A 23673-nucleotide genomic window follows, 5' to 3' on the forward strand; every position below is an offset into this window, starting at 1 on the left:
CCCAACCTAGTTAGAGCCCCTTATGGTGACTTTGTAAGAACCGGAAAGGCAGACAGATTTCATGAGGTATCCACCTTGGGCAGAGCAAGTGAAAAGAATGGTGCCCCTTCTTCCAGGGGGACTTTTGGTCCCTTTGGCTGGTTGACTGGGAGCTGGTACTGGTCCTCATACATCCTCAGCGCTGCCCAAGGGCAGGCCATGACCTGCGTAACCCTCAAGGCAGCCTGTGCCTAGGACAGGAAATCAGGAAACTGCATTCCATTCTGCCCCTTTCCCTCCCCCCTCTTCAAACCTTGGAAGTCTTGTTTTGTTGTTTGCTTTGCTGGGAGTTAATCCATTTTGATGGCAGAAATGGATGAGAGAGTCAGAAAATTGCTATTTGATTCTAGGATAAACAAAGAAAAATGACCTCAAAGACATTTCAATGCAGCTTTCTCTTTCCGGCATGCAATGTTAATAAGTACACCACAGCATCTTTCATTGGAGAGAAAACCCGTTTCCTGGACAGTAAATCAAAGAATCAATTGGAAAAGTTTGTTCACTTTAAAGAATCTATTGTAACTGTATTATCAAATGACTGCTTCTATACCCTAGGGAATGTACATATATAAAAGGAAACTTTTCTAGTGTGTGTGTTTATTGTGTTATTTCTTATCATACACTAATATTAATAATAACAAAATTAGGTAACTGAGTTTTTTGCTGTAAATATCAGAAGATGCTTCCTCACCATGAGAAAAGAATGGTGTGCTTTCCCCCATCTCCTATAAACAGGGAAAGACTGACGAGTAAACTTTGGACCCTTTTTTCTTCTTCTTATTGCAGGTGATGTGTTCCACATCACTGCTCCCAGTAAGTTCACCTTTGAGGAAGCTGGAGAAGAGTGTAAAAACCAGGACGCCCGCCTGGCGACGGTGGGGGAGCTCCAAGCAGCGTGGAGGAACGGCTTCGACCGGTGTGATTACGGGTGGCTGTTGGACGCCAGCGTTCGCCACCCTGTGACTGTGGCCAGGGCCCAGTGTGGAGGTGGTTTACTTGGGGTGAGAACCCTGTATCGTTTTGAGAACCAGACAGGCTTCCCTCCCCCTGATAGCAGATTTGATGCCTACTGCTTTAAACGTAAGTGTTTGATACCTTTTAAAACATTCTCGATTAAAAAAAAAAAAAGCTTCGAAGGCATGCAATTGATGTTCAGCTAGCCATTGGAATGATTCCATGTCTTGCAGTGTGTGCACGGAATGGAAACAGTTCAGTGACTCTTAAAAATAAGGAAATGAAACAGCAGTGATGTGGTTAAGACAAGTTAGACAAATGGTTTTTAGAGAGGATGAAAAAATGTCAGGCAAAGGCCTTAACTGTGCTGCATTGCACAGAACGTTTCTGAGCACTTGTTTTATGTTAATTGCAGTCCTCCAATGCAATTGGATTGTTGGTGCTACTATAATCCTAGGGCCAGTCATGGCTGAGTTGAATCCCTGAGTTGTGTTTTTTTCCCTCTTTGTTTGGTATCACCCTTTCTTTCAAATGGCAGAGGATTTAAATTTCAGTAACCGCAGGTGAGTACTTGGAGTTGACATGAATAATACCTAAAAATGAACCATGCTATAAGTAAAATTTTCATTTTATCTCAGTTTATTTCATGTAAGGGAAATATGTTCCTTCTAATGCTCTAGTATCATATTAAAGTATAGTATATGTTTTTTGGCAAGCTCTAACATAAATAGACTACCTTCAGTTAAGTATGGATTTAAAATAACTTAAAATGGATTTGAAGTAACATTTCTCAACATTAATGATATGTTTTAATTTTTACATGTCCTTAAATTACTGTAGCACTAGTAGTCACATACCATAGTGTCATGCTTGTAGAATGCTTAATTAAACAAGCAACTAATCCAGAGTCTCACTGTGATATTTACTGTAGGATCTATATTATGCCAGCAAAACAAAGATCTGCTAGAAATTTTGGTGACCTTTAGTGTGTTCAAGATGGAGCCATATTATATTGAATTAGTGAGAATTTTTTACTAAGTTTTCGATACATATATTGTTTTAGCAATACATATAGTCATCCGCTTGGTATCCATGGGCTCCTAGGGCCCTCAGGGATACCAGAATTACTTACAATACCTATACTGTGTAATGGGATATAATATCAACTATGTAAGTAGTTGCCAGCACACAACAATTTCAAGTCTTGCTCTTTATAACTTCCTGGAGTTTTTTTTTTTTTTTAAATCAGAAGTTGGTTGAATCCTCAGATATGGAACCCATGGGTACAGAGGGTCAACAGTAACTGAAATTAGTCAAAAATACACGAGCTTATTTTGTAATTGACTTCTAAATGTGCATACTTTCTTCATCAACCAAAAAGACACAGAAGTGGGATATCTGAGTAGTCAGGAGAATAGATGTTAGTGCAATGGAAAGGTGTAATTTCATACCTGCTATCTCCTAGCTAAGATATTTCTGTTTGGATCTCCTCCTGTAAACTCAACTTTCTGAGTGTTAAAGCCATGTGTTTGTGTCAGTGCAATACAAGCTGGCCATGAAAAGTCTTTGAAATCATTTGTTTTTGTTCTTAGGCCCTGAAACTACAGAAAAAGTCTTGATCATTTTCAGGAAAACAAACAAAACAACAACAATAATAGCAAAACCTTATCCCCAGAAGTAGGAAGATATTATTCTTTTAAGCCACATACCCATAACAGTAGTTCCGGGAATATTTTCAAGTAGTTCAAGCTTTTAAATCAGTTTTATGTTCAGTGACTGGTGTGATTAAGGGAGAAAATCTCATTTTTATGTGTGTATTGGGGAGGGGAGGGAACAGGTGGGTTAGAGAAGTTAAATTCAGGAAGCAGTTGAATTATCCACTGTGACTACCTTGTTTGATTTTATTTTCTTGTGCTTTATAAACCTGGCACTAGAAGACTTTTAAACCTTTTTGTTCTCTATGAGAGAAAAATTTCAAACAAAGCCTGACTCTAACCCCAAAGAATTCATCCTGATATGTTTTAAATTATTTATTTAAATAAGGAATTCACATGAATGTACAAAATAACAAGATACTTAGATTCAAGTAGAATAACCACCTACTAAAACATCTGTATAAAACGTGAATAAAATTTGAAAGTTTAGGTCTGCTTATTTCTCCCTAATTCATTTGAATCTATATAACTTGGAAATATATAACTTGCAGATGTAATAGATTCAAATTTTTGTTTTTTACCCAAATTAAGCTAAAGACTAGATTCTTATTTAGTTCTTCCCTAAGACTCTACCATACTCAAAATCTATTCAGCACATAAAAGGTTAAGAAAGTTTAGTCATACATAAAAGCCTTCCTTAACCACACACAATGCCAACACCCTCCCCAGATTTCAAATTCATTTTTAAAAGATTCTTTTTAAAACATATACATTTTTTAAATTTGAAAAATATTCTCAAAATGACTTGCCTGCTGTAGTTTCCCACAGAGTTGAGTCATGACTAAATCTATAGGGTTAAAGCTGATAAGAATTGCGACCTTAAGGACAAATTCCAAACGTGATTTCAGGGATGTACAGCTAGTTGGTTAAGTAGAAGAATTTAGAAATAGAACCGTATTTTTCTTGTTTGCTTTTACCAAATGTCAAGTGTTTTAAAGGCCACTTCATGGTGAATAAACAATGCCAAATCTCACTTTGCTATAATTCCCTCTTCCTTCTGAAATCACTGAATAGAACATTAACAATGGCCGATGATAAATATAATTAGTATCTGTTCTTGTCAAACAGATTTGAAAAACAAGTAAATTAATGTCCTTGTGAAATAAAGTCTTCTTGCTCATTTCCCCTTGATTAAATTGTGCACTTTTCATTTTTCTTTGACCTCAGAGTTAAGCAAGTTTTGCGAAATAGAGTTATGCAGTGCTCTGAAGGTTCATCCATACTCCCCAAACTTAAGTGAATCAAAACCATTAAACAGTCGTGATAACCTCTCATTTAATATTATTAAAGATCTCCAGGAGAGGAAGAGAGGGAATGTTTCCTAGAAAACACATTCCAATATCCTATTATTATCACTCTCAGATTGTTTTCCTAATTATCTAAATCCTTTGCATTAGAATCTGAGTCCATCTTTCCTTCTCAAGTTGGAAACCAAAATCTAAATAACAGCACTTCTGCTATTGAAAACAATTGTTCAGTTGGCCCTCAGGGTCTCCTTCAGCTCAAACAATTTTCTTGTTTTGAAATTTTAATTTATAGGCCTCTAATCACCTATGCCATCTTGCTTTGAACCCTCATTGTTTTTTACAGCCCTCTGTTCAATTAAGCTTGGAGCTAGAGATAGTGGTCTAGAGAAGACTAAATAAATACCCACCACTTCCTATGATGTCTTTCTTATGTATTTGTTCCCTTTTACAAGCGATTTGCCCTTCTAAACTATGATCAGCTTGTTATCTTTTTTGTGCCCTAGATCATCATCTGACCATAGCTGTCAAAACTTTTCCTTCCCTAACTGGTCTTTTTGAAATGTTTTCTCTTTATTGAATTTGAATCGGTTGGCATTCAATCACTCATAAAACTTTAGGTATTACTTAGAATTCTAATCCCGTGGTTCTGATCATTACTCTTTCTGCAACCGTGAACCCCAAATCAACTTTTTGAATATCTAGTCATTTCCCTATAATAAAGGCAGTATGGGTGTAAGTTAAATCGACTATCGTGCTGCTAATAGGGTTTTCATATTTTATTAGGGAACTCTGCCTTGTGTCTCACAATAGAAGCACTGGAGAAGATAGTCCATAGGATATAAAACACCATAAGAACAGTGATGTGAAACATCTGTGTGGCAAACAGCTGCAAATGTTGGAAGGGAGCTTTTGTGGGAAAAGCCTGCTGCTTTCCCTTGGCTTCCTCGATAATGAAGCTGAAGAAGGGACACTGGTAGTTTTCCAGGACAAAAACTTCTCCATGTGAATTCTTCTTGTGCAGAGACACTTTCAGAAAAATCTGGATTTGTGTTTTCACTTCTGTAACAGTCATCATTAATACACTGGTATTTATTCTTAGGTTATTTCTTTGTAGATGTTTATGTGTGTGTGTGTGTGTGTTTTAATTAGTTCCTTTTTTTTTTTTGGAAGGGTTGAAACGAATGGCGCAGATGCTTAGATATACTGAGTTGTGATGGAAATCAGCTGTTAAGTTGATGAAAAAGTAACCCAACCCCAAAAGGAAGTCTGAGGTTTTCCATTCCAAATAGTAGAATTAATCAGCTTAATTATAAGCAGACCCTTAAACGGGGCTCTCATTAAAAACCCTTGTTCTGAAAACAAAGTCATGTAGCTTTGTAAAGGAGATTCTGAGACACACTCGTGTCGTTTGACTATGTTCCAGGCCCAGAGGAAGACTGCACCAAACAGTACAGTACCAATTGATAATGACATGCAGTCATGTAGTTTTTGAAATCTGAGTCTTTCATTTTTAAAATGATATGAAAAGTATTTTCATAGTACTGTAGAAAGTTGCTGGCATACAGATTGGGTTGGAACATTAGGAAGACCTGATTCACAGGCCTTGTTTTGGCTCTCAGGCAGTTATCACCTCCTTTTAAGTGAACTTCATCAGCCATGGAAATACTCAGAGGGAAAAAGCAAATTTAACTTTTGTGTTGTTATTGATAATAATATGATTAAATTTTCTCTAATATGCAGTGTACCAAGTGTTTATATTATGTTTCCTTGGGAACTTTCTCTGTATGTACATTTTACTGCTTCCCCAAAGAATGCAGTTATAAAACAAACATGATATTTGGCAGTTAAATGAGGTAACAGTTGTGGAATTTCAGGGGATAGAGAATTGAATGAAAAGAAAAATAATCAACCTCACTTTGGTTCCTTAAGTTGTTCATGTCAATCAAAATAGACCAAAGCTTCTTCCAGGAAATGATTGCAGAAAAAGCTTTCTTTAAAAGAGGAGGGGAAGAAACATTATTTGACATGTTTTTGAAGAGTCTAGTTATTTTTGTTTTTATTGTTTAGTTTTGTTTTAAGATAAAGAGATAAATAGTGACAGACTAAAGAATTTTTAAATACAGCATAATGAAATGGTCACCAAGTTTTTGTATAATATTAATGAATCTGGGCTTTAAAATGGTCTAGGGAAATGAACACAACTAATAATAGCTCATACCAGACCAAAAAAAATGAGGAATCTGTTACAACTCAAGTATGATTTACAACAAAATCACATCATTTTATCATTAAATTTTTAAAATAGGTTTTATTTAATAGTTTTAGGTTCACAGTAAAATTCAGTGGAACATTCAGAGATTTCCCATACATGCCCTGTCCTCACTCATACACAGCCTCTCCCATCATCAACATCCCCCATCAGAATGGCACACTTATTAGACCAATGAACCCACGTGGACACAACATAATCACTCAAAGTCCGTAGTTTACATTAGGGTTCACTCTTTGTGTTGTACATTCAACATTTGGGCTGAATTTGGACAAATATATAATGACATGTCTTTGCCATTCTCTTATCACACAGAGCAGTTTCAGTGCCTTAATATCGTTAAGTTCTGACAGAGTAGATGGAGCTCAAAAGTAATCAACCAGTTTTGTCTTCCAAGGACTCTGGTTTGGGGATTATTAAGAGTAGGCCACAAGATATTATAGATACTATAGATATTACAACTTAGCAAAGCAGTGACCACAGATGTCCTCAGATCAGTTCCTTCTGAGTCTAGTGGCAGTTTTTGATTTTTGAAAATCTTGAGTATTTTTTTTCTTTTTTTTTTTCATTTATTTTTATTAGTTGGAGGCTAATTACTTTACTATATTGTAGTGGGTTTTGTCATACATTGACATGAAAATCTTGAGTATTTTTAAAAAGACAAAAATCTTTATCTCACTACTGCGTTTTCTTTATGGTGAGATGGAATCCTATCTACAACACTGTCATTTTTTTTTTTTTTTAACACTGTCATTTTTACATACTTAAATTTCTTTAAACAGGCCAGGCCTTTCTCTGTAAATCTGGAGGCGTTATAATGTAGCATTTTATGATGACATGTTACTTTTTATTGCCTGAGTCCATTCTTTCTGATGCTCAGGGTTGTTTCCAGTGATTTGTAATTACAGAGCTAAAATATATCATGTGGGTACTTTACTTCCTGTTCTCCGTTTGCATTTCCTGCTGAAAGTAAGCCTGGACCCAAGACTCGTAAGAGTTATAAACATAAACATAACGTGTAGAACATAGAACAAGATGTAGAACTACAACAAATGCCAAGCAGCCTCTGTCAGAGGCATTTTAGTATTTATTATAAACAAGGCTACCCTGTAGAGTTGAAAGGAACACGAAGACAAATGTCCAACACCTGGGATCAAGCAACAAGTGGTGTTAAAACGTTTAATATCCTGTTTTTATGAACGCTTCCACATTATGGACCATGTAATCATTGATATGTAACTCGGGTACATTTGATGTGGCTTTTTTGTTATTTTGCAATCTGAGGCACTCCCTCTCCCTGGAGACATTATGTAGCTAGAGACAGAGGCCTCCAGAATACTAGTATTGAGTTCTCCTACTAAACTTCAAGTTGGTGCTGTAGTTTCTGAGAAATAATGTGCCTACTGTTTCCAAACTCTGCATTTGTTTTTTGAACTTCTTATCTGAAAACTACATAATATTCACGTTTGTTAACTAAGAACAGTCTTTTGTGATGATTAAATGTTTAGTTTCTGTCTTTGGGTTAAATATAGTTTTTAGACTCCCCTCCATCGCAAAACACTTTTGGGTCACTCCAAATTACACACAGCACTTAACAAACACTGGACGTACAACTTTTTATTAGTGACTTGTCTAATCGACTCTTTGAAATTATTTTTCTAGCTAAACAGAATATATCAGAGGCTACAACCATCGAACTGAATATGCTTGCAGAAACTGTCTCATCCACTTTATTGGAAGAACTACAAATGGGACTGGACAGAACTACACCAATCGTCCCTTTAATCACTGAATTACCTGCCATTACAACAAAGTTCCCTCCTATAGGAAATATTGTCAATTTTGAACAGAAATCCGCAGTTCAACCTCTAACTAGTACCCACAGATCAGCCACAGAATCACTCCCACCTGATGGAAGTACAAAGAAGCCTTGGGATATGGACTATTACTCACCTTCTGCTTCAGGACCTCTTGGAGAGCCAGACATATCTGAAATTAAGGAAGAAGTGCCCCAAAGTACAACTGTCATCTCCCATCATGCTACTGATTCATGGGATGGTGTGAAGGAAGATCTACAAATAAAAGAATCAGTTACACAAATTGAACAAATAGAAGTGGGTCCCTTGGTAACATCTATGGAAATCTCAAAGCACATTCCTCCTAAGGAATTTACTGTAACTGAGACACCATTTGTATCTACAATGATGACCCTGGAATCAAAAACTGTAAAGAAAGCAATAAGCACAGTCTCTGAATCAGTGACCACAAGCCGCTATGGATTCACCTTGAGAGAAGATGATGGTGAAGACAGAACATCTACAATTAGACCGGGTCAGAGTACCTCGGTCTTTAGCCAAATACCTGAGGTCATTACAGTGTCAAAGACTTCAGAAGACACCACCCACAGTCAACTAGAGGATGTGGAGTCAGTCTCAGCATCAACGATTGTTTCCCCTGATGTTGATGGGTCATCCATGGACCACAGGCAAGAGAAACAGACTCAGGCTAGGATAACTGAAGATTTTCTTGGCCAGTATGTGTCCACCACACCTTTCCCATCACAGCATCATATAGAAGTAGAATTGTTTCCTTATTCTGGTGATAAAAGATTAGTCGAGGGAACATCCACAGTTATTTATCCCACTCCACGAACAGGAAGAGAAAGAACAGAAACACCAAGGCCAGCAATGAGAACAGTTACTTACACCAGTGATGAAATACAGGAAAAGATCACCAAAGATTCATTTATAGAAAAAATAGAGGAGGAAGGCTTCTCTGGAATGAAGTTCCCTACAGCCTCCTCAGAGCAAATTCATCATACAGAGTATTCAGTGGGAATGACCAAATCTTTTGAATCCCCAGGACTGATGACAACGACAAAGCCAGGTGTGACACCAACAGAGGCAACAGATGTGGAGGAAGACTTGACAACTCCAAGAGGATTAGAAACAGCTGACTCTCAAGATACCACAAAGGATGAGGAGGGGATTACAACAGTGCATTTGATCCAGAGCACTTTAAATGTGGAGGTGGTTACTGTATCAAAATGGTCATTGGATGAAGATAATACAACATCGAAACCTTTAGGGTCCACAGAACATCTAGGCTCTCCAAAATTGCCCCCTGCCTTAATCACCACCACGCGAGTGAGTGGGAAGGATAAAGAAATCCCAAGTTTTACTGAAGATGGAAGAGGTGAATTCACTCGCATCCCAGGTAGTACTCAAAAGCCACTAACGGAGTTTACTGAGGAAGACACAACAGACCATGAAAAATTCACAGTTAGATTTCAGCCAACTACATCAATTGCTACCACAGACAAGTCACCTTTGAGAGAGTCTATGACTGAAGAAAGAGTTCCACCTTTTACAAGCACGGAAGTCCGAGTTACTCATACAACCATAGAAGGAAGTGCTTTGGATGAAGGAGAAGATATGGATATCTCTAAGCCTTTATCTACTGTCCCTCAATTTGCACACCCTTCATATGTGGAAGGATCAGCCTTTGTTAATTATAGTAGCACCCAGGAGCCTACTACTTCCGTAGACACTTCCCATACCATTCCTCTTTCTGTAATCCCCAAGACAGAATGGGGAGTGTTGGTACCTTCCATTCCATCAGAAGGTGAAGTTCTAGGTGAACCCTCTCAAGACATACGTGTCATTAATCAGACTCACTTTGAAGCCTCTATTTATCCTGAGACTGTGAGAACAACAGAAATTACACAAGAAGCAACGCGAGAAGATTTTCCTTGGAAAGAACAGACTCCAGAGAAACCAACTTCTCCTCCCAGTTCTACAACTGACAGAGTCAAGCAAACCACACCACCTTTGGATGAACAAGAGAGTGATGGGTCAGCATATACCGTCTTTGAAGACAGATCGCTGACCAGTTCCGACAGAGTCTCAGTTTTAGTAACCACTCCAATTGGAAAATTTGAGCAGAGTCCGTCTTTTCCACCTGGTGCTGTCACCGAAGCAAAAACAGATGACATGGTAACGCTAACACCAACCACAGGGTCAAAGGTATCTTTCAGCCCATGGCCTGAACAAAAATATGAAACAGAAGGTAGCAGTCCAAGGGGATTTGTATCTCCTTTTAGCATCGGTGTTACCCAGCTTATGGAAGAGACCACTACTGAGAAAAGAGAGAAAACATCCCTGGATTATATTGATTTAGGCTCAGGATTATTCGAAAAGCCCAAGGCCACAGAACTGCCAGAATTTTCAACAGTTAAAGCCACAGTTCCCAGTGACATCACTGCTGCCGCCAGTTCAGCAGACAGACCTCACATACCTTCAGTCTCCACTGAGAAGCCGCCTCTCATTGACAGAGAACCTGATGAAGAAACAACCAGTGACATGGTAATCATCGGAGAATCAACATCTCGTGTTCCTCCCACTACCCTTGAGGATACTGTAGCCAAGGAAACAGAAACAGATATTGATAGAGAATATTTCACAACTCCAAGTACTTCTACTACACAGCCAACAAGACCTCCCACTGTGGAAGGCAAAGAAGCCTTCAGACCACAGGCACTTTCTACTCCAGAACCCCCGGCAGGGACAAAATTCCACCCTGACATAAATGTTTATATTATTGAGGTCAGAGAAAACAAGACAGGTAAGTCTTTGCTTTCTAGACATACCCATCAAGGCAATCAGCATTTTATCTTGACAATTACTTTTGGGAAAAAAAAAATCAACATGCCAAATGCTGCCATTAGAAGATAACTGGAGTGTGAAAAAATTCTGTTTTAGCTTCAGATATTGTGTATTTGTACATGAATTGGAAGAATATGTTAAACAGTTTGGAAGAATGTTAGATATGATTTTGTTTTAAAAGTCATAAGAAGCCCTGCTTTGTCATCTAATATAACCAAATCATCACTGTTACATCACTTCAGAACATGCAGAACAAGATGTTTTAATTTCAGTGTCTTTCCATGCGTTACTACTCAAGTGTAGTACTAGACTGTGTTAACATTTCATTGGTCTTTAACTATTAACCTTCAGTACTTACACGGTGGACAGCTAAAACTGTATTGCATATCCCTAGGGCTGATAGAAAGACATCTAAAGGTTTGTTTTGGTTTTTCTCTTCCATGATTTGCAGGTTTATTATGCAACTTGTGGGGTGGGTAATAGGTATGCAGTTTAAATGTTACTCTAAGGAAAGTTCAACATTATTTTCAAGCTGTTGTCCTTGGATATTTTCATTAAGCTTTAAATATTTAGAACAAATAAGGTCTAGCTCAATTCTAGGAAATGCTGTAATCTATTTTATCAAATACAATTTCAGAAAGTGGATTACCTCTGTTCCCTAAAAACCCAGGCTGTAATGTTATTTATTTTGTGATTTAGTTATAGGAATATTCATGGTGCCTTTTATTCTGTTCAAGTAGTTTATATATCTCTCTGGCAAAATTCTTAAAAGCTGTTTCTTCACATTGAATAATACTTGCAATTTTTATCATTAAACTTAACTTATTTCTTCTTAAAGGTCAGTACACTCTATCTTCCAAATTTGGTAAGCTGAATTGCGAATATGTGTTATATGCAGTTCAATAGATCTATTCAAGTTTGTCTTTTTTTAATTTAGAAGTTAAGATCAATGATTTTAGTTAAGTTGCTGTATTTTAGTTTTAGTGTGTGGATTAGAGGAATAAATGCTCGTATTTCCTTAACCTGGCTCTGGGAAGTCAAGCTAGAGGAATATTTTTTGAGAGGTTTTTTCCTCTTACTGTTGGGCTATTCCCCTAGAGGTGTCGTTTTTCGTAAGAGGGATGCGATACTCATGAGCCTGCTCGGGATGCACTTGTTGGGAACACAGGTGGCTCTAATGTCGAGACAGCTGGCTTCCAGTTAGATGCTAATTTGGCCTCTACCACCCAGAACTTTCTCCATGTAAAAGCTCTTGTGGGACAGTGAATAGCAGAGAAGAGAATACACTCTCAGAGTATTGACATTAATCTCCACTTTCCAATACAGTTGAATGAGGTCAGGATTGGAGCATTATTTTCCTGTTAATGATGCTGTTTCTTGGAAACCGTTGTTTCTTCTCTCCTACATTGCTCTTGCATCTCTTGGAACTGGAGATGGAGAGAGAGGACAAGCTGCCAAGTATTGGAAATGAGGATTGCTGTTAGTAGGGCTGGAAAAGTGACAAGAAGATATTACTATAAAAAAGAAAGGAATGAAGAGAAGCTTAGGGATTCCTATGAATGCTTAATTTGAGAATTAAAAAAAAAATTCTTGAATGACTAACTATACAAAAGTTTTTCCCAACTTAGATTACTCTCTTGTTAGTGTAGATACTATGTTGAATCAAACTCAAAAGAGTTTAAAAACTCTTCTAAATGGGAAACTGCACTGAGGTGAGGGTAATCAAATTACCAAATGGGAAAAGTGAAACTCAATCTCCCTGGAAGAACTGGCAGCCATCAGAAAAAAAAAAAAAAAATCTAAGTTTATAAATGCCTACTTGAAATAGAGAGTCTGAGTAATTTAACTCATAAACCATTTATACAAAGTGTGTATTTTTATCTGAATCGTAAACTTAAGTCAGCTGGGTCTGGGAAACACAACTAGGTATTTCCTCCTGTTTTTTCTACCTTTTTTTAAAAACTTTTCTTTTTTCTTTTATTTGGAGTTTAGTTGCTTTACAATGCTGTGTTGCTTTCTGCTGTAGGGCAAAGTAAATCAGCTCTGCATATTCATCCATCCCCTCTTTGTCACAAAGATGTTCAGTAGAGTTCCCTGTGCTATTCAATAGGTTCTCATGAGTTATCTGGTTTACACATAGTAATGTATATGTGTCAATCTCCCTTTTAAAACTCATGGCCTTGACTTGCCTTCAAACTAATTTCCGTTCAGCACAGATAACAATGGGTCAGAAAGGAAAGGGAATACTTGTTTACCTTCTTTGGCAGGGGGTTCCAGCGAGTGCCGTGGGGTGCAGGGGGGGCTAGGGATGAGAATAGAACATGTATCTATCTATTAATTCCCTCGCTCCATCTCTCTCTTTTTCTCCCCTGTCCCTGCATCTATCTATCTATCTTTTCTGTATGCTTTATATATGCTCTTCTTAAGACTAAAAACACTGTTGATTGTCTTGATAAGACAATGAGGGTGGTGACTCAGGTCCAACTGCTTTCTACTCATTTTATTTGTTTTCTATGAGAAATTTAATTTTTCAAGCATTTTTCACTTTGGAAAGGGAAAAACCTGAGAGCAGATGTTAAATTAATGAGTTTTAAGGCAGGTGTGCATTAATAAGGAAAAATACATATGTGCCTGGAAAACTAACCTTTTTATGCATCAAGGCACATTTTTCCAAACTGGAAAATCCTTGGTACATGTACAAATTTGTATAAATCTATTCAAAAACATAAAATTGACCTCTACATATACTGTATATTCAAGTAAGCAAAAATACCACCCATGTTACTCTAAACCAAGGCATTCATAATTTTTTTTGCTGCTCTCAGCGAGTCACATAAATCTTGATTTTTAAAAAATTTTGTACTACTATTAAACAAAACAGACTGTGCAGGACACGTTTATGTTCTATTTGCTCAAATGGATCTTAATAGCAACTTGGGGCGCTGTTGCCGGAGGGCAACTGTAGTTAGCAGTTAGAAAAAATCTGAAGGAACTTTTCAGCTCATAAAACTTTTATGAGCTGAAAAATGCTATAGGGTGTGTTTAACAGTGGTTCAGGGGATACTGAAAACACGGCTCCTGTCTGTTTCAGGAGTAATTTGCACACCTGCACTTTGAAAAGTTATTGAAAGGTTTTCTTTGTGAACGTGTGATGGCTCAGACGGTAACAAATTTGCCTGCAGTGAAGGAGACCCAGGTTCAGTTCTTGGGACAGGAAGATCCCCTGAAGAAGGGAATGACTACCCACTACAGTATTCTTGTCTGGAGAATTCCATGGACAGAGGAGCCTGGTGGGCTACAGTCCACGGGGTCGCAAAGAGTCAGACACCACGGAGTGACTAACACACATACACGAAGTCTAGAGAGTGTAGAGGCATAGGAAGAGTTAGCTCAATTCTGGACTCTCTCCCTTTTTTAAATGAATGCTCCTCCTTGAAATCATCTGAAACGTCATAAATTAGTGTAACAGGATTATGAATGTTTTTAAAAGTTAATACACTGTAATTTTAACTCAAAGAATAATTTAGAAGTCTACAGATATTGAATGTAAACATTATTATGCAAATGCTCATGGTTATAACCTTAAAATAAGTGACTTATTTTTTTTTAAAAAACAAGCTCATGTATACGGCCTATTACTTGTCAGACTTGCTTGGTATTATTTGCTGGTCAGGTGTTCTTTTTTGCTAGTTTTATCATTTCTCGCTATCCAGTCTAAGTGTAAGACAGGTATTAAGCCAATATGAAACTAAAATGATAATAAATATAAAATATTGATGAAATTATTAATGAAATGGCATTAAGGATTAATTTGAGAAAAATAATTTTGGCCTCTAAATTAGAGTTTATTTTGCTCTGTTTCCTTGTTGAGAATTATGGTACTTTATTGCTTACATCATTCAGAAATAATTCTCATATGATTAATCCCATCTGCATTTTTGTTTGTATATTTGAGAAATGTGCATAGAGCTAAATATTTATTTTCTGAATATGATGCTTTTGAGGGAGGATAAGGAATAAGGGTTGTTAACTCTGAGTATAGGAGATATCTGGGCAAATGCCAATATTTATACCATTGAAAGCACAGTCATCAGTTTTTAAAAAGTAATGTTACCCAAGATAACCTTATATAATTTTTTGAAATCACATTTTTCATTTTTATATAATTTATTATGTAGAACTACTTTCAGATTCTTAATTATAGAATCAGATTCCTTTCTTCAAACAAAATCTTATTCAGGGCCTCCATATTTTGAGCACATAAAAGAGTGGCTGTTCCGGTTAGTGTTTGAAGAGGGGATATTAGGAGCCCCACTTTCTTGGGACCCCTCTCTCATCCCTAATGGTAGTTTCTAAAGTAACATGTACCTCAGAACACAGTTAGAAAGAGAATGAGATTATTTGGGTAATTCAAAATAGAGCAGCAAAAAATTTACTCATTTCTCAATGAGTTGATTTTTTTTTTTTTAAGTAAAAGCATTTTTTAAATTGGTCTCTCACTATATGGGCTTTCCTTGTGCCTCAGATGGTGAAGAATCAACCTGTGATGCAGGAGACGTGGGTTCGATCCCTGGGTGGGGACGATCCCCTGGAGAAGGGAATGGCTACCCACTCCAGTATTCTTGCCTGGAGAATTCCATGGACAGAGGAGCCTGGCTGGCTGCAGTCTATGGGGTCGCAAAGTGCTGGACACGATTGAATGACTGAGCACGCACAGTTTTCACTACATGTATGTATATATCTCACTATAATGATACACATTTATTGACATTTACCTTTGAATAACTCTCTACATGATTCTGAATAAAACAAATTAAGCAAATCTAACTTTAATCCTATTGATAGCTATATGTAATCAAAATTATATATAATTATATTTCAGAGTATGTGCAGAGCAAAATCATCAAGCATGCACTTATAGCTTGATACTTTCAGACCACTCATTATATATTTTATCATGTTTAAACTTCAGAGGTAGTTTGTGAGGCATCTAGGGGAAGTGCGGCAGATGGCAGACAGAGGCACACTGGGTCTGACACTTTGGCACTGGTCTGAGTCTTGGCACTCCTTGGAGCATTTTTGCAGTGAGGCAACTCTCTCCCCTGATGAACTCACAGGAATAATGACTCCCTGTTGGCTCAGGTGCTGCTCTATCTATCAATTTCTGAAAGAATATAGACTCTGGAAAGCCTGGCTTCTCATTGGCATTCTACTGGTTTAAGAGGAGATGGCTTAGATTTCATTTGCTGCTAATAAGGGGCTCTGTGTAGGCTATTCAGATACCTGCTACAACAGGAGAACCGCACGCTGAAACCAGTAGCTCTGGTTCTGGGCTGTTTCTCTCCTGCGGAATGTTGGAGCACATCCCTGAAAGTGGATGGGGCGGGTGCCTACACACTTGAGTGGTTCCCTTTGCTGGGCTCCAGCTGTGGCTCCCTGCCAGAGAAGCACATGTTTTTTTTTTCCCCTGCAGGGAATTAGGATGGCTTCCCTCATTCCTCCTTGGCTGTCTAGAAAAGGACTGAATTCTTCTATTGGTAAAATAATGAAAAAAAGAAGAGACTGTCTCTTTTCCCTTCATTTCTATAGTAGGAAAAAAAAAGAATTGGCCTTAATATTTTTAAATTATTAATGAGCTTAACACTACACTACAGATCAAAGCTTACCTTTTTACCAAGTCCTTCTAAGTGAAATATTTTGTATGTCTAACACATACACTCACATAAGACACACATACAAAACACATAGAATCTGAAACTTTTAAATGCTCTATAAATATTTTATTAACCCACTAATCTCAAGAAAATCTTGAAGACATTAAAATCGTGTTTCTCACAGGTTGAGGCTTACTAATAAAAGATGTTCTGTAGATGGTAAAAGGAACTTCGTTGTCTTCTTCTTAACATGAACCATTGCCTCTTCTTTCTAAAAATGGCACTTGCAATTACAAGTTGCGAGTATCAAAGCTGCTATTGAGGTGGGGCATTAGCCAAAGACAAATGCCACTTAGTTGTCATTAGCAGTGACCTTGAGAGAAAGGCGCACACTGTCTTCTAGCAGAGTAGTCAATCAAGAGTTATCCTCAGGTAAAGCTACAACATGCTTTGTTCTTTAACAAAATCAAAAGGGTCACAAAATAACTGTAAACCATAGGCCCTGCTCCCAAAGCCTTTAAATGCTTTTGAGGAGCCTATATTAACATAGTCAAATGTAATAACAGTACAGAAATGCATAATCACACACTAGGTATGAGATACTGACTAAATGGCAGATAATGTCAACAAAGAAGAAATCAATGAAGGCAGGGGATTCAGAAAATATTTCATGAGAAGGATGAAATATAAGCTGGTTCTTGCTGCAAGGGTAAGATCAAAAACAAATTACTGAAAACTCATTATTAGCTTATTGCTTCACAACAGAGGCTCACCAGTTGGGCCAAGGAGCCCCAAGTTCTATCAGGCACTTTTCTAGACTGGGCTCAAATGACAGAGTGGAACCCCTGATTCAGAAGATGAATGCCTTCTTAGGATTCACCTAGAAGCCTATACAGATTCATGGAAACTTCGGGCAACTTCCTCAGCAAGGAGTGTTCTCTCACATTTTCCTATTTTTCAATGATTGATACATTTTGATAAAGAGAGCATCATCTGTAAGTTAAGTACGTTTAGCTTTTCAAAACACAGCCCATGATGTATCATGGTTTAGAATTACACATTTGTAAAATTAAATGACAGAAAACTACTTTTTAGAGTGGGCTGCATACCCTAAAATGTGATTTAAGGTTTTATAATATCTTAATTCAAATGCAGTTTGAATTAGCAGTATTACAGAAGCAGGTGATATAAGTTGGGGAAGCTACAATTAATCTTTCCTTTGATTCCTGGCAATGTGGACCCAGGAATTTCTTAAACTTTCTGTCAGAATTTTTTGCCAGTAAAATGGATGTAGTAGTGATTATTGTATAGAAAGAATAGTTCCTAAATTCTGATACATACTCTTTTTTTCCAAATCACAGGGATTATGTAACAAAAGATGACTGGAGATATATATATATATAAGGATCTTCCCAACCCAGGGATCACACCCAGGTCTCACTGCATTGCAGGCAGATTCTTTACCAGCTGAGCCACAAGGGAATTCCAAGAATACTGGAGTGGGTAGCCTATCCCTTCTCCAGCAGATCTTCCTGACCTAAGAATCGAATCGGGATCTCCTGCATTGCAGGTGGATTCTTTACCAACTGAGCTATACATATATGTATGTATCCAAACATATATTAACATACATGTATTCAACAAATAGTCAAATAATTGCCATTCACTAAGTACTATACTAGAACTGGATTTTTGGAGCACACTCTGTGATATTCTGAAAGTCCATGGATAGGTAGTTGATTTGATCCATGGGATACAGTTTGATGGAGTGGAAAGAGCCTTTGGAAACAGACTTGGGTTCATGGTCAACATGGTTCTCTGCCACCTATTTGATCTTGGGTAAATTGTTGATCGCCACAGGCCTCAGTTGTTATAATAGTAATCATATGTGCTAATGCTACAAACTCACCAGATTACTTAAAAGAGAAGGGGATCTGTTCTTGAACTTGCAAGACATGGTGGTGGGCACGTCACAGGTTTAATACCTCCTAAGTGACCAGAAAGCCCCCAGTGCAGTGCCTTGCACATGGCAATGACGTAGTAGAAACGAATCCCCTCTCAGCTATAGCAGTTGTTTCATTGTGAACTTCTAAATGTACGAAAATGTAGATTGTTTTGTATTAAATGTGTTAAAAATGCAATTACCTTAAAGCTTGAGATGATTTATACCACAGCGAGACAAATATAATTATACTCTAGTATCTGTCTGACTGCAAGAGCTTGTTAAAATTTTAATCATCTATGGATTGTGTTTGTCTAGGGTGATGCCATTTTGGGTGCAAATCAGAAGCAGCTGCAGCCCTTATTTAAATTTTAAATATAGTTGTAGTATTGATTCTATACTATCAACATGTAGAACTCATTAGCTTTCTGCTCTTTTTCATATGTGAAAATTGGACTTGTGATTTTTGATGATTACAAATTTAATTTTTTGCAAAGAAAAGATCTTTTCACAAATTCTTTATAAATTTTTCCAGGTGCTGGGCCAGGCCTCTTCTTGCATATTCATAGAAAACATGGGCATTCCCTGCTGTCTTTTTGTTGTTGTCAAGGAAACCCCCTAGTTCTCTACACAGGGATTACATTCTTCTTTCTTAATAGCTCTTAGATCATTCATTTGTGCAGTGAATAAAAAATGTATTCACGGGCCCAGACAGTGTTCAGAACTTTTGGAGGGGAGGGGTGTAGCTAAGGGGAGAGACGTGTGGTGAGAGGAGCAATGGGATAAAAGAAACAGAAAAAGAAATGCTTTGTAAAGGTTTCAGTTTAATGAGGTAAAATGAAAAAATAATTTAAATGCACTATCTGTTTTTGTCAGTTTTTAAAATTTATTTGCAAAATTTATTACATTGAACCTCAGTGAGGCCAGTTTGTCACATATATATAAAAAAAAAAAGCTGGTTAATAAGTGACTTTATTGATAGAAAGATTCCAAGAATGGGGCTCTGGTTGAGGGGGCAGGGGAACATTTTTTAGTGAAAACTATTGTATATATTTTTTTTCGTTTGTATGGAAGTACTTTGATTTTTTTACAACACAATTGGGGCAATGGAAAATGTAAAATATTGTTTCAACGTAGGGTATCCTGTGGACAATTGAGAACCTATTGCATGAGAAACTGTGTTCCCTAGAGGGATATGCCAATATTCAGACCTTTTGAGTGTGAATCAAGAAGGAAACCCTGATCCAGTGGCATTGAAAGCTATAATTATTCTTAAAAGGAGTGGTTTGATTTGGAGGAGGAGAATAAATTATGGCAAACCTTCTAAATACTTGATAGAATTATTGTGAGAATGTATAAATAAACTCTTCCATAGATAAGTTAAAGTAGGAGATGTGACACCAGAAAGAAAGAATCCCTTGAGTGAGAGGGAAAGTTTAATTGTACTTCAACATCTGTGTCTATGAAAGCTTGACATATTATGTCACAGTACGGTACCCAGACCTGCTTGCCCCCAGAATGTAATCAGCATACACTACCTTGTCGGGCTTCTAGTGACTTCATCTTTTCATCTTACACCACAGGGTGAGTTAGTTTCTTTGGCCACGTGCTGTTCGGAGTAGGTTTGGGTTTCTGTAAGTTGAGGAAGGGAAAAGAGAACACACTTGCGTATGCTTCTGTAGAGTACAACGGGATATACTAGAGTTACCATCTTTTATTACGTTGTGATCTTACCTTGCTCTGCTTCCTAAGGGAGCCATTTCACTCTCTGAAGATAAAACAGTCTCTGCCCATCTCTTCACACTCACTCCCAGGAAGTACTTTAAAGGCTTGTTGAAATAAAGCCATTCAATCAAGCCACTCTGTGGCTGAAGTGAATTGAAGTCACTCAGTCATGTCCAACTCTTTGCGATCCCATGGACTGTAGCCCACCAGGCTCCTCCGTCCATGGAATTTTCCAGGCAAGAGTCCCGGAGTGGGGTGCCATTTTCTTCTCCCGGGGATCTTCCAGACCCAGGGATCAAACCCGAGTCTCCCGCATTGCAGGCAGACGCTTTACCGTCTGAGCCACCAGGGCTAGGGAAAGGAAAATAATGTCCTCCATAGCTTAGTTGGGAAGACAACTTGAAATAATCAATAAGCAAGAAGAGTATACAATAAAAGCTAGTTGCTTGCTTTAATAAAAAGAAACATAGAGGTAATATGGGCATGAGTTTGAGCAGACTCCAAAAGATAGTGAAAGGCAAGGAAGCCTGGCTTGCTACAGTCCTTGGGGTCGCAGAGTTGGACACAATTGAGCGACTGAACAACAACAGCAACGATGAAGTTAGTTAATATAACAGACAAAGTCTCAGAATCAGCCTCGCAGGAAACTCTGGGCCTTCATCATCTTGCTGAGCAACCATCATGTTGCCCAGGAGGCCACAGAGCAGCACCAGCTAGGTATCAGCAGCTGACCGACAGTGATGCCATTCTGCAGAGCCCCAGGAGATCTCCCAGTGCATACATTCTGCTCATGTTGCTTCTCAACCTTGGCTTTATATCAGAATCACCAGGGAGCCTCCATATAAAAATATCCACTCCCCCATTCCCCATTAGACAACTTGAATCTGAATTTCTAGTGGTGGGACCCAGGCCTTCATATTTTTTGTTTGTTTTCTTAAACTTGCCTTCTTTTTTTAGTATTAGATGTCTGTATTTTTTAATGCATGCAGTCTTTATTCCTGGAAAATGTTGAACCCTACAGTAAAGTAAAGGCTTTCTGACCTTCAGACAGGGGTTGAGATATAGACATATACCTGGGGGAGGGGCTGCTTTAAACCTCTGCAAGTTTAAGTTGTATTTTACCAGTTTTAAGGAGGAAAAAAAATGTTTAATTCAGTCTCCCCTAAATGAAATGGTGGCCTTTGATCACATTTTGGGAAGGGTAGCTTTTCTCACACATGTTAAATGAACCTTGGCATCTGTAAGGAAGGAAGAAAGTAGAAATAACTGTAACTGAAACATATGTTTTTTAACATTGCAAAATAATTGTAATTGAATCAAAAGTGATTGTGAGGGGTGGAGAATATATCTTGAATTACACGGACCTGCATACCTTACCCTGCCATACCCATATCACTTTCTCTCTATCAGCATGGAGATTAAAAGGAAATACATATGCTCATGGCTTAAGGATTCTTTTGACTGTACTGACAAAGTGAATTTGTTCATTATATATTTTCACTTGAGAAAAATAGTGAGTATTGCCCTGAGATAAACCTATATGGATTCTATATTTGGAAAGGAAAGGAATGATAAAAAATAATATTGAGACTATGCCTGCCTACTTAGATTATCTGATTTTCATAGCCATAGAAGTCTTTAATATTTGCGTAATCTGTGTCTCTTTTAGCTGTGTCTCAGAATTTGAGCTATTATTGAAGCCAAAAAACAGTTTCTGCAGTACCAGAAAAAAATGCAGGTATTTCAAAGAAAGTGTCCAAGTAGTAAATGTAAACGTTTCCATTCCTGATGATAAATGACTACGTAGACATTCTTTCAAAAAGAGAAGCTAAGTGGCTGGAATAAGGAGAGCCTTACATGTTTAAAAGATCCTTTCACTTTACGGAACATAGAAGTTAGTAGGGAAGGTGAGACAAGTATATAATAACCACTAGGGAATTTGTAAATAAGAAACAATATGACATAAGTCCTATGGCATACAAATGAAAGACACAACCAGTTTGGGCCGAGGAGTTTTAGTGGAGGAATGGAGACTTCAGCTGGCTTTTGCGTGAGTGCAGGAGAGAAGCTCCAAGGAGGGTTTATGAAGCATTCCAAGTTCGGGGCAGGATTCTTGTTGAATAGAAGTGTGAGTCGGAAATGAGGAGGATATTGAGATGGGGGCATAGATTTCTCTGCATCCAACTCAGAGATGCAGAGAATGAGAACAAAGAATGAGAGGGTGAGGATAAATGTGAGGACAGTGATGGAGCTGTTTGAACATGCTATTGAAGAGGTCAGTTGGAAGAGGTAACTTTTGAAGAAAGGAGTGTTGTAATTAAAACAAAGTGATGTTTGGTAAAGTTCAGTTTAGTCTGTAATTTGAGAGCTTGGAAGGAAATATTGAGATACACACATACACACACACACACACACACACACACACACACACACATATATGAGGGGCATTTGTTTTACTTATGTCAAAGCGTTTTACCTAAATTTTAAATCCTTGATTTTGAACAAAGTATTTTTCTGGTGTTGGGCATCTAGTCATTATCTGTCATCTATTTATCTATGAAAAGCTTTGACAATTATGGGGAACTAACATAAAAAAGATAAGAAAAGTAAGCATTGCCCAATAATTGGTTTTTGTCATTTGCTCTGCTTTCAAGGAAACATTTACAAACTGAAATAACCTGCCTTCTTTTTCATACAGCTCTTTATTTTACTGTTCAAAAATGCTTGAAGGGCCCAAAATTACTTGATTAAGCTCTCCAGGAAAGCCCTTACCCTTTAAAAATTGGAAGTTAGGGAGTCCCTTGGGCCTCTTCCATAAGCAAGAAAAGCCCACACTCAGTGGTAACTCCTTAAGCGCACTTAGAGCGGATGACTGTATCTAAACACATTCTTTCCACTTGAAAGAACAGCATTATTAGAGGATTATCTGAAGCTGGGAAAAGAGATGATTCCCATTTATCATCCCCATAACATGTCTGCCTCAAAAGTGAGGCCATCAGAAACGCTTATATTGTTTATTACGCTTTCTGGGTGTAAAATTCATGAATTGAGAAATATTGAGCTCCTTTCTCGGCAAGCAGGAGCTGTCAGTGTCCGATAGCATGCATGGGTGGTGCACCAAATGAACCTCGGCTCGCAGAACTAACAGGGAGACACGGGTCACAGAATCCAATCTTGATCTCCTGGCCTCTAGTTTAATCTCTTACCTCTGGAGGGATTGGGCGTTGATCTAAATATCACGTGATATTCAATTATTAAAGTAATTTAAGCATAGGAAAACAACTGACAAGATTTGGGGACGATATTTATATCTTGATCACTAATGTCATTTTTTTTTTTTCAACATCCTGAGTTGGCACCATTTTTAGTGTCTCAAATTTTGAAAATGTTGGGAAATTTGGAACGTCTGAGACAACCTAGTGGAAAGGCACATTAGGTAGTCTTCTTTGCTTTACAAGGTGGCA

The 23673-nt window shown here is 37.7% G+C and overlaps 1 protein-coding gene across 2 annotated transcripts in view; it reads left to right on the plus strand.

Moving 5' to 3' along the window:
- VCAN (versican) overlaps nucleotides 1-23673 on the plus strand; it is a 113791-nt gene that overhangs the window by 37837 nt on the left and 52281 nt on the right. Inside the window, exons 6-7 of one of the 2 annotated variants that reach the window (XM_061151957.1) lie at nucleotides 826-1119; nucleotides 7887-10847. In XM_061151957.1, coding sequence (XP_061007940.1) covers nucleotides 826-1119; nucleotides 7887-10847 — 3255 coding nt within the window. The remainder of the gene's footprint in view (nucleotides 1-825; nucleotides 1120-7886; nucleotides 10848-23673) is intronic. The other variant, XM_061151959.1, reaches the window with a different exon arrangement.

This window comes from Dama dama, chromosome 9 (assembly GCF_033118175.1).
Source record: "Dama dama isolate Ldn47 chromosome 9, ASM3311817v1, whole genome shotgun sequence".
Taxonomy (NCBI): domain Eukaryota; kingdom Metazoa; phylum Chordata; class Mammalia; order Artiodactyla; family Cervidae; genus Dama; species Dama dama.